Below are 11,562 nucleotides of genomic sequence, written 5' to 3' on the forward strand. Positions count from 1 at the left end.
TGCAGCCTGACCCTCTTTGCCAAGATCTGCGAGAAGACAGTGCTGAAGCGGGTGCTGAAGGAGCTCTGGAAGCTGGTGATGAACACGATGGAGAAGACCATTGTCCTGCCCCCGCTCACCGACCAGACGGTGAGTGCTGGGGGACAGGGACCAGGATGGGGGACCCTGGAGCTGAGCTGCAGGTGGCTGATCTCAGGCTGTGCCCCATGTGTGAGTGGCCTATGAGGGACATCACTGGCTGGAGCCCTTGTTGGCTGCTGAGGACATGGGGGCTTCGCTTGCCTCCCCAGCTCATGGCCGGGGAAGAGATGGAGGAGGGAAAGGTCCGTGCTCAAGCTGGGTGCCCAGTGTGATCCAGCTGATCTCACCAAAGGACTGTCACCCTCCTGCCACCCCCATCGTGGCACCAGGAGGGGGAAATTGATCCTTTCCTCTCCGTCCTTCCCCTTCAAGCTACTGGCGCAGCATCCCATGCCATGCCTCTTCAGCACCGGGCTGTGGGCATGGGCCCTGCGCCAGGAGGTAAATCCGGTGACTCTTGGCATGCCTTGAACTGTGGCACATCAGCCTCACCACGGGGCTGGGATTGCTCCAAGGAACAGGGACTGGCTTCTCCAGGCTCAGGGATGATGCGGGGATGGGGACAGTTTCCCTGAGTTGGGGCTGAACCCTTGCTCATGGCTTGAATGGGTCCAGAAAGACCTGGGGGCAGAGTAAAGCCCAGGGAATCATCATTCCTTGGAGAGAGGCTTTCTAAAGGCTTCGAGGCTCCGTCTCGCATTGCTGTGGGTCTCTGTGCTCCTGGATGTAGCAATGCACCCCAAGGCTTCATGGGGCGGCCACCACCGCCCATCCCAATGGCTTTTGGTGGGGGGCTTCTGTTCTCTGGGGTCTAGCAGGGAAGGGGAAGGTCCCCCTCCACTGAGACCACTGACACCAAAGGCTCTGGGCTGGCCATACAGCTGTCCCTCTCCCTGTCACTCTCGGTGGCTTTTGTCGCTGTCATGGAGCTGGGATCCAGGACTCCTGGATGGGCTCTAACAAGGAATCCCCGGAGCTGCCAGCTTCTGTGTCACCTCTCCCGGTCCCCCAGGGCCATGAGGCTTCTCACACTGTGTGTGTAAGGGATGACATGACACAGGCTGTTTCTCTCCAGCCCTCGGCAGCGAGGTGGCCCAGCTTTGCCACCACCAGCTTGCACCTTGCCCCAGCCCAGAACAAGCTCGGGCCAGCCCTGTGGGGAGCAAGGGCACGGGGCTCTCCCGTAACGGCATCGCTCCCGGCTGGGACTGTGTGATCTCAGCTGATACGGTCAAAGCTCCAGTGCTAGCGAGGACCTCAGCCCTGCTGGGTCCCCATCCCAACCCTGGTCCCTGTCCCTTCCCTGCCACGTGTGGCCGTGCCGTGCCCTGGAGGCAGCAAGCCCTGTGCTGTGGGGAGAGGAGGCTCACATGGATGTGTGGATGGTTTAAAATGCTGCTGGGCAATTTTTCCCAATTTTTTGGAGTTTCTTGCTGGAGGCTGGTCTTGCTGCAGGGCAGTGCCCAACTGGGGGGGGGGGGGGGGGGGGGTCTGTCTTCAGGCTCTGACCTGCAGATGGGCCGAGCCAGCTGGAGACCGGGTGCTGGAGCAGCACATTGAGCAGGTTGAGCAGGCTTCTGCTCTGCATCCGCAACCTCCCTCGAGCGGGGCGGGTATCAGCAGGGCTCATCCCAGCGCGTTGCCCTGCGCTGGGCTACGAGCCACCCTGACACAGCCATCCAGCTGGGAAGGACCAGGAGGGGTGGGATGGGACCACTTCGGTGCCATGGAAATCAGAGATGCCGGCAGCAGGACATGGGCTTGGAGCGCTTCGGTGCCCGGTGTCAGCTCTGAGCGTGGGATGCCCTCATGGCTCTGCTGGTCCCGGGCCGGCGGGGAGGGCGACTGGGGCTGGGGCTGGCCTGGGGGCAGCCGGGGGGTTGGCGGAGGGACGCGACACTCATGTGATGGTTGTTCTCTCCAATTGCTCTGCTCGCCTCTCAATGGCAGATGATTGTAAGTACGGCAGCTCCCTGTCTGTCTGTCTGTCTGTCCGCTGTGTGTCGGTCCTGACCTCGCCGGTTCTTGTCTTGTGTGGCTACCCGTGCCCTCCCCTCGCCCTCCTCCGCCTCCCGACTCACTTCACCTCTGTGGCCCCCTCGTCCTCTTGCTGCCCGCTTGGCACCGGCTCCGGCTCCTGGCAGGGAGCCTGCCCGCGGCCCCGTGCTGGGCAGGGGGGTGGAAGGGTCCTGGAGGCGCTCGGGCGGCTGGATTCGCTGGGGTGCGGGGTCAGCGATGGGCTGGGAGGGATGGAGACGTGGGGGCAGCAGTGGGGATGTGACTGGGGCAGTGCCACCTGTTCAGGGCCGGCCAAATCCAGGCTGATCCCGTCGTCTTGCTCCGTGACGCGGGGGAAGAGAGCTCATTAGAAACACAGGAAGGGGAGCAACATATGCCAGGCAGATGGGGCTGCTATTCCTGGCCCGGCGTGCCTCAGTTTCCCTATGGAGCAGTGGCCGGGTTATGGCCATGCCGGGAGGAAGGGGGGGGGGGATTGCTGAGGGCAGAGGTTTTCCCAGCCTTTGGTGAAGAGCATCTCGCTGGGACACGGAGGTCCCTGCCTGAGGTTGTTCGGTGATCGAGGGCTGCAGCTTGCCAGCAGGAGCTGTGAGGCTTTTCCCTGGTTGGGAGACGTGACTGGGAGCCCGGACTCCTGGGTCCCCTTCTCAGCGCTGCTGCTGGTTCCTTGCACGGCTTTGACCGAGGGGTTTCCTTCCGTTGTCTTCTGCTCGGTCTGTGGCAGTGTGCTCGTGCCCTGCGGGGCGTGGGAAGGGCTGCTTCCGACCCCTAATCCCACCCTCCCCTGATCTGAGCACCCTGAGACCGCTGGCACCTTCCCAGAGAGGAGCAGCGGCGCTGGGCACCCAGGCACTCGCTTCCCTGGTCCCTGCAGGGGACAAACGTACGTCCCTCTTTGCCCCAACACCTTTAATTTCAAAGAGCGGCATTTGGAAAGACCCCGGCGACACCCCCCAGACCTTGTGGGCACCCGACGTGGGTGCTGCGTCCAGCCCAGGTCCCCTTCATCTGTGCCGGGCTGTCTCCTGCCCCTGCGTCAGGCAGAGCCGGGACTGCTGTTCCCACGGCCACTGGAGCAGTGGGGACGGTGGCAGCTCTGCCCGGCCCCAGGGGGGGTCCCAGTGCTGTGGGGTGAGGGATCCTCCTGCCCCCCCAGCACTGTGTGCCTCAGTTTCCCTCTGGGGCAGAACACCCCCAGGGACCCCCCCCCCCCCCCGCACCCATAGCCCTAAAGGTGCTGTTTGTTCAACCGTGCCTCAGACACCCCAAGAGGCTGGTTAGAAACCCCAATGTGGCACTTCTTGCCCCATTTTAAACTTGTCCCCCCCCCCCCCCCAAACCATCAGTGCAGGGCCATCACCAGGCCTGGAGCTCTGCACCCCGCGTGCAAAACGCCCTCGCCGGGGCCACCAGCGCCCGTCGGGAGCAGCTCCGGCGCCGGTCACCTGCAGCACCTGCATCCTCGGCATTAGGAGCTCGGCAGCATCTTTGCCGCTAGCCCGCGGCTACCGCCCCGCGTGCCCCCCCCGCCCCTCCCCGAGTCCCGGCACGCGCTGCCCCCCGCCACGCCGCCGCTCAACCTCTGACATTGCTTCTACAGGGCACGCTCTTGAGAAAACATGGCAAGGGGACAGAGAAGGTAAATAGCCCGTGGGCTCCTGCGTGTGTCACCGCCCCGCGGCCGCCCCCGCGCCCCCACCGGGGCAGAGCCAGCCGGCGCGGGCCGGGGGGGTCCGGGCTTGTCCGTGCTTCCTCTGTCGTGTTGTCTGGATGTGCCGTTGCCTGCGTGGCGTGTTGTCGTGTCGAGGTGTGCCGTGTTGTCCGGGCCGTGTTGCCTGCGTGCGGGCTGGGGGCACGGTGACCCGGGTCTGTGTTTCGTGGCGGGGGGGGAACGGGATGGGACGGGACGGTGGTGTGGGGGTGTCCGGGTATGTGTGGGGGACGCTGAGCCACGGAGCTGGGCAAGGGCAGCTCAGGATCCCGCCGGGCGAGCGGCTGCAGCAGCACAGGGACGGGGCCCCACCGCTCCCCGGGGTGCCCGTGGAGTTGGTCCTCTGCAGGCTGAGCACGGCACGAGCCCGTCCCCAAACCCATCCCATCGTCCCCCATAAGAGGTGACACCCGCAGGGGTGCGTGTGTGTGTGTGTGTGTGTAGGAGCCGTGTGGCCACAGAGATCCCCTGGATCTCCAAGCCTGCTTCCCACCAGCACATGCCCCAGCAAGGGTGACTGAGCCCCCAAACCTGCTGGAAGGGTTTCTCCAGGCAGGTCGGGCATCCAAGCTCTGCCTCCATCCAGACGCTCATCCTGGTGCTCCCCATCACCTTCCCGGGTGCCCCCATCTCCTCCCCGGGTGCTCAGGAAAGCCGTTCCAGCCAGAAGGGCTTTTCTTCCCAGCTGCCTAGTCCCAAGACCTAGATCCTGGGAAGAGCAGCTCCAGAGCCCGGCTGGGCGATGCCCTTGGCTCACCCCATGCTGCGATAGGAGCAGCGAGGGTGCCCAGGACGCCTGGCTTCTGCCCCCTCCCCCCCCGCCCCCCAGTTTGCCGAGTGCTCCCGAGCAAACTGCTTTTCTCTGCCTGCTGCTATTTCCCGGGAGTCAGCCAAGGCGGGGAGCAAGCCCGCCTCCGGGTTGATAGCAGCAGAGACCTGGCACACTCATCACAGGTATTCAGAAGGGCGACGGGCGGGAAGATTAACACTAGCAAACGCACTGGGCTGAACCTTCGCAGGTGCGAACCGGTGCCAAACCAGTGCCACCAGCAGACTGGGCCCAGCCCGGCGCTGGGGCCGGCGGAGATCGCAGGGCCGGACCCTGCGTGGCCGGGGGGGACGCGGGGGGCCCCGAGGCTGTGGCTGGCCGCTGCCAGGGCCACCAGTAACTGTCCCTTGCTGTTCTCTTTCCAGAGCAGGGTGAAGCTGCCCAGTCACACTGAAGTAAGGACACGGCTCTTCTCCTCCCCACTTGCCTCTGTTCCCTGCTCTTGCCTCCTCCCCGTCCGTTGTCCCGTGCTCTGCAGGGTTGGGGGGGGTCCCGGCTCTGTACCGTGTCCCATCGGGCTCCGTTCGAGGGACACCCGCGTCCCCGGCTCCCAGCCTGCTGACCGGCTGGGGCGTACTGGGACCAGCAAGGGAGGGGTTAATGGGAATGGGGGGGGGCAGGAAGGAAAGGGTTAATGGGGGTGCACAAACGTGAGGGTACGTGGGGACAGGTCCCTGCACGGGGGGGGGGGGGGGGGCTGCATAGCGGTTAGAGGGTTAGGGCTTGTGCATTGCTGGGAGGGACTGGACATACTGGTCGGGGGGGGGGGGGGATGCAGAGGGGAGATGCTGGCTCTGCCCCAGTTTGCCCAGTTTGCCCTGTGCACCGCAGGGCCTGGGCTGGTGCTCAGCCCGCGGAGGGCTGCCGGAGCGGGGAGGGGGGGTGCTGAGCCTTGCGGGGGGGGGGGGGGGGGGCTGCGTCACCCGGCCCCAAGCGCCGGGTCTGCGGGTGCCGCGCCGACGCCAAGCCCCGTCCGGCAGCGAGGGGCTCCGCTGAGCTGGGGCGGCATCTGCGAGGGTGCTGAGGGGCCGCTCGCCCTTCCTTGGGCACCTCTTTGGGGACAGATGGCGGGGGGGGGGGGGGGGCCGTATCGCTCGGGCAGTGGCACCGCCAGCCGGGGGCCGGGGCTGCTCCGCTGGCTCCCTCCCCGCGGTTTGGCCTCCCCCTGCCTTCCCTCCCTGCTGCGTTTGCTCTTGCGGGTCGGGGACCGGTTTCCATCCAGGGTCCCCGGTGTCCCTGTGCCGTGCCAGGCTCCGCTGGACACAGGAGCGGGCGCCAGGCCTGCGGGCACCGGCGGGAGCAGGATGGGACCCTAGAGTGGGAGCTGCTGGTGCTGACCGGGGCGCGAGGTCCCTGGTCGCAGGCTCACGGATGCTCTGAGGTCCTGCCCTGGGGTCCCCGACCCCCCCCCCCAGCTGCAAATCTGTGCTGGGACCGGGGGGGGGGGGGGGGGGGGATGATGGACCAGCGCTCTCCAGCTTGGCACAGCTCTTGGGCCACCGGGCAGCACCTGGCACCCGGGGGCTACGACCCACGGGAGCCCCCCATCTCCGGCGCCTTGGGGGGGGGGCGAGGGGAGCCCCTACGGCGCTGCAGCGATCTCCCGGCCCGGCGCAGCTCCGGGTCCGGCCCCGTGCACCCGCACAGCCTTGCCCGCGGCCGGCTCGCTCACCGGGGCCGTTCCCTTCTCTTCGCTCTCCGCAGGGCACCCAGATGATTTTCAACGCCGCCAAGGAGCTGGGCCAACTCTCCAAGCTGAAGGTAAGGGCTGAGGGTGCCCGGTGTGCACACCGTCGCGAGCGGCACAGCCGGAGCACAGGGAGCTGGGCACGGGTCTCGGCACGCTGTCCCGGCCGCCCCGATGCCCCGCTGGCTCTGAGAGCAGGATTTGTGCCTTGCAGGACCACATGGTGCGGGAGGAAGCCAAGAGCCTGACGCCCAAGCAGTGCGCCGTGGTGGAGCTGGCTCTGGACACCATCAAGGTGAGGACGCCTCCCTGGGCACGGCACCCGTGCGGGTGGCCCGATGGGCTTCGCGGGGACGTCACTGGCTGCCAGTCCGGTGGCACGGACCCTGCCACACCGGGGGGGGCCCCAGGGAGCTCCCGGCGGAGGCGCTGAGACCCGGCGTCCGTCCCTCCTTCCAGCAATACTTCCACGCCGGCGGTGTGGGGCTGAAGAAGACCTTCCTGGAGAAGAGCCCCGACCTGCAGTCGCTGCGTTACGCCCTGTCCCTCTACACGCAGGCCACCGACCTCCTCATCAAAACCTTCGTGCAGACTCAGGCTTCGCAGGGTAGGATGTGCCGCCCCGGCCCCCCCCATCCCCATCCCGCCCCCGCCGCCCCGGCCCCCGCGCCGGGAGTACGGCCGCTCCGCCGCTGAGGTTTCCGCAAGGAGCCCGTCGTGGTGGGGCTGGGGGGGGGGTCCCAGGCTGGGTGTCAGAGGTCCCCGCCACGGCGCGGTGTGCAGGATGGGGTGCGGGGGGGGGGGGGGTTGGAAAGGGGTTTTTGGCCCCCCCCCCCCCCCCCCAATGGTTTGCACCACATGTTGGTGCAACAGCAGCACCTTGGACCTCTGCCGCTGAGCTGGCCGCCTCGGGCAGCCCCGGATGCGGAGGATTTGAGCCGGCCGCTTTCACGGGAACCGGCCGGATCCAGGCACAGCGAGAGGGTCCGTGGCGGGGGCGCTGAGCACCCCGGCTGCAGGCCACGCGCTGGGCACGGCCGTGGGGCGCGGGTGCTTCTTCAGCGCTCCCCTTGCTCCAAGGGTGCTGAGCACCCTCCAGGGCCAAATCCACCCCCAGAGGTTTAGCTGCCACCCCTCAATGTGTCCCTTGGCATCTCCAGTTTGGAGGAGGGTGCAGAGCTGCCCGGTGACAGGTCACGGGCCCCCACACGTGGCCCCCTGCCAGGTGCCAGCCCCCCCCCCCCCACCCCCCCCCTTGCCCGGGCTTGTCTGCGTCTCGGCGCTGGGCTTGCGTCCGCTCTCTGTGCGGCCCCGCGAAGGGGCGTTCGTCCTGTCTGTGCCAGCCGTGTTGCCGTCCCCGGGGTGCCCCGGCTGCACCCATGGGTGCTCTCCGGCCCCCTCCAGGACCCCTGGTTGGGGGGGGATGGGGGGGGGGGGGGGCTCCTCTCCGTGCCCGGCGCTTCCGTGTCGCTGCAGTGTCGTGTGGATGCTCGGCCGTGCGTCTGTCTGCGATATCTGATTTCTCTCTTTCTCTTTCTGTTTTCTCCTCCCTCTCTTTTTCGCTCTTTCCTCCCCTCACGCACACCGTGTCTCTCTCTCTCCCTCTCTCTTTTTCTCTCTCTTCTTCCATTTTTTGCCCCGTGTCTCCGTCTTTCTCTCTCGCCTTCCTGCTAGTTCATGGTGGAAAAGGTATTAGGTTTACCCTTAGTGAAGAAATTTATCCTGAGAAGGGTAGGTGTAACGCTCCCCCCTCCCACCCCCGGCACCCTGCCTGCCACCGTCGGCCTGGGCTAGTAACAGTCCCGGCACCGCGGGCCGGGCTGCGGGGTGACCCCCCCCCCCCCCCAAAAGCGGGTTTCCCCCCTTCCCCAAGCCAGGCAGAGCCGAATCCGTCAGCCCCACAGACGCAGAGTCCCGGTTTGGGCAGCCGGGCCTTAAATTAAACCGCGGCACCCCGGGCCCGCCGGCCCCCGCTTGGTCTCCATCGCAGCGGGACTGCACCCATGCTTGGCCTCGGCACCAAGACACCCCCCCCCCCCCCTTCCATCGCCTCCATTTCGGCTCAGCATGTGGCAGCGATGGGGGGGGGGAATGGGGGTGCCCCTCGGGGGGGGGGGGGGTAGAGGGGCTGGAGGATGGAGAGCGAAGCTTCGGGGACGCCTCGGCAAAGTGCATCCCCCCCCTTCGCCCACCCTGGCGTCCCTGTGCTGAGCTCCACAATGTGACATGTGGGGACGTGTCCTCCTTCCTGGTGTTATTTCCTCCCCCCCCCACCGTCTTTTCCCTGCCCCGTTCCCCAGCGCGGAGCTTTTTGCTGCTCTTGGTTCGATCCCCTTGGCCTGACTTGTCCCGTTCGAGCCACTGAGCCTGTCGTTCTGCCTTGCACCCCTCCTTCACCCGTGGGTGCATGCACGGCGCTGGGCGCGGGGGGCTGCGCTGGGGGGCTGCTGCTGGGCGCAGGTCCCCCGAGTGCCCCCAGGCTGGGTGTGTGGGGAGGGGGCGCAGGGCTTGGTGTGGCCCCCGAGACGGAGGGCACCTGGGAGAGGGCAAAGTCCCTGGTGGAGCCGTGGCTGCCCGGTGGGACGAGGTCGCATTCGGGTCCCTGCTGCCCGGTGCAGAGCCTGGGGCACGGTGCAAAGAGCAGCTACACCCCCGGGTGCCGCACAACACGTCCCCATCCTTGCGCTGAGCGGTGACAACCAGCTGCAGGGACCGGGACCTGCCACCGTCCCTGCCCGCTGCCACCCGGGCGAGGGGGCTCTGCCCCAGGGCCAGCAGACGTGGGGCAGGGAGGAGGAGGAGGAGGAGGAGGAGGAGGAGCAGGGTGACATCCCAGCGCTGCGGCGAGCCGGGCTGCCGCGGGGCACCTCGGGCCACGCTCGATGCCACCCTGCCCGGTGACCTGCCTCCTCTGGTGGGGTTGGCGTTGGGCAGGGGGCTCGCGCTCACGCGTCCTCCCTCCGCCACGCAGGCTCCGGCGTGGACGATCCCGTCGGCGAGGTGTCCATCCACGTGGAGCTCTTCACCCACCCCGGCACCGGCGAGCACAAGGTCACCGTCAAAGGTGGGCGCCGTGGGCCGGGACGCCGGGGGCGGCTGGCTGCCGAGCTGCCCCCCCCCGCCCCTCACCATCCTCTTCCTCGCAGTGGTGGCCGCCAACGACCTCAAGTGGCAAACGTCGGGCATCTTCCGGCCCTTCATCGAGGTCAACATCATCGGGCCCCACCTGAGCGACAAGAAGAGGAAATTCGCCACCAAGTCCAAGAACAACAGCTGGGCCCCCAAGTACAACGAGAGCTTCCAGTTGTGAGTGGCAGCACGGCGCGGGGCCGGGGGGGAGGTCAGCCACGTCCTGGGGGGGTCCCATGTCCCTGGGGTACAAGGACGCTGCAGCCCAGCATCCTCCGGGGATGTGGCAGCACCGAAAATGCCTGTTTTTTTTTTTTCCCCCCCAAGGGATCGTTTTGATGTTTTTTCATTGGCAAAAGGTGCCTAGGGAAAGCAGGGATTGGAAAAAATAGGCATTTGGGGGGGGGGGATGTTTCGATGACTCAGGTTTCCCTCGAAACAGCCCTGTTGAGGGGTCCCAGCACCCTGGGGGGCCCAAGGGGTGACCCCACATTGGCATAGGGACGGGCCCGATCCTGCCGCCGTCCCGCTCCCCGGCTCCGGCGGTGCCTCGGAGCCGGCTGCTTGCCGGAGGTGCCCGGCGCCGCACCAACGCCGCCCGTGCCTTGTGTTCCCCCCCCCCAAAACCGCAGCACGCTGGGCACCGAGACGGGCCCCGAGTGCTACGAGCTGCAGGTGTGCGTCAAGGACTACTGCTTCGCGCGGGAGGACCGCACGGTGGGCCTGGCCGTGCTGCAGCTGCGCGACGTGCTGCAGCGGCCCGGCTGCGCCTGCTGGCTGCCCCTGGGCCGCCGCATCCACATGGACGACACCGGCCTCACCGTGCTCCGCATCCTCTCGCAGCGCAACAACGACGAGGTGGCCAAGGAGTTCGTCAAGCTCAAGTCGGACACGCGCTCCGCCGAGGAGGGCAGCGGTTAAACCCCCCCCTCCCCGCCGCCCTGGCCCCCCCCCCACCCCTCCATCTCCCGGCCCCTTTTCTACAGCATCCTCCAGCCATGGATAAGCCATACGGACCAGCCGGGATGGAGGAGCCCTCCTTCCCGTCCCCACGGCACCCGGCGAGCCCCGGCCCGGGCAGCACCGCGGAGGGGGGATGCGGGTGCCATGCACAGCCCCCCCCCCTTTGGCCTGGCAATGCAGGGCATGGCCAAGCCACATGCTTCCCCCCGTCCCCGACCCATCCCGACGGGAAGCGGGCAGGCTGGGCTGAGTGAGGGGGACGCAGGGCCGGACCAGCCCCCAGCATGGCCGATGGGGCAGATCTGCCCCTTCGCCGCGTGCCTGGGGTGGGGGGGACCCTAACGGCGCATCCGCAGCCCGCGGAGCCCCCTAACCCCATGCAGCATCGCGAGGAAGGCACCGGGGTGGGTATGGGGGTGGGGGGGGGTCTCGGCCCGCCGGGACGAGGGACGCGGGATGGTGCTGGGAAGCGCCTGGCACGGAGCGATCGCCCCATGTCGCCGGCGGGCAGAGCGGGGGCCGCGTCCCCCCCCCCCCCCGAGCGGGGCCCAGCGCTCTGTACATATGTAAATAGCTGTACATAGCCGGGGCAGGGGGACGCGGACGTGTCCCGCACCCGCGGCCACAGCGCGGAAGGGCTATGGGGACTCCGTGGCCCCCCCCCTCCCCCGGCCCGGATCCCCTCTTCCCATCTTCCTTGCCTGCCCCCGTTGCCGTCCCCCTCCCTGCAAGGGGATGCAGCTCCGGGGTGCCATAGCCGGAGGGGGGGCGAGGGCCGGGTGCGTCCCGGCACGAGGGACCCGTCTCCCTCGGCTCTAGCTAGCCGGGACCCGCCGGGCCAGCCCTGCTCATTGCAAGGTCCCAGCGGCACCCAAGGGACCTCCGCGGCACAAGCAAGACCCCCCCCCCTCCCCAAGCCCGGAGGCTCCCCCCCCCCACCCCCCATTTCCCATTTGCTGTCATTCCCCCCGTGACCAGTGGTGTGCGTGTCTCGTGCGGGTGCCCGGGGAGCGCGGTGACGCCGGGTGACGGCGACAGCCCCCAGCTAGCGGGGCTGCTCCCCGCTAGGGCAGAGGGAGGCCCGATTTAACCCTGAAGCCAATATACCTCTACCCCCCCTCCCGAAACAGGGTATCCCAGCCT

At 67.7% G+C, this 11,562-nt stretch overlaps 1 protein-coding gene across 1 annotated transcript in view; it reads left to right on the top strand.

The window, feature by feature from the left end:
• Positions 1-10,377, top strand: part of UNC13A (unc-13 homolog A) — a 37,110-nt gene extending 26,733 nt beyond the window's left edge. Inside the window, exons 36-46 of the mRNA XM_067312593.1 lie at positions 6-129; positions 2,032-2,037; positions 3,701-3,739; positions 5,006-5,035; positions 6,345-6,401; positions 6,542-6,622; positions 6,787-6,934; positions 8,002-8,058; positions 9,299-9,391; positions 9,474-9,633; positions 10,089-10,377. Of these exons, the coding sequence (XP_067168694.1) occupies positions 6-129; positions 2,032-2,037; positions 3,701-3,739; positions 5,006-5,035; positions 6,345-6,401; positions 6,542-6,622; positions 6,787-6,934; positions 8,002-8,058; positions 9,299-9,391; positions 9,474-9,633; positions 10,089-10,377 (1,084 nt within the window). The remainder of the gene's footprint in view (positions 1-5; positions 130-2,031; positions 2,038-3,700; positions 3,740-5,005; positions 5,036-6,344; positions 6,402-6,541; positions 6,623-6,786; positions 6,935-8,001; positions 8,059-9,298; positions 9,392-9,473; positions 9,634-10,088) is intronic.
• The last annotated feature ends 1,185 nt before the right edge of the window (positions 10,378-11,562 follow it).

The sequence above is a fragment of the Apteryx mantelli genome, chromosome 30 (assembly GCF_036417845.1).
Source record: "Apteryx mantelli isolate bAptMan1 chromosome 30, bAptMan1.hap1, whole genome shotgun sequence".
Lineage (NCBI taxonomy): Eukaryota > Metazoa > Chordata > Aves > Apterygiformes > Apterygidae > Apteryx > Apteryx mantelli.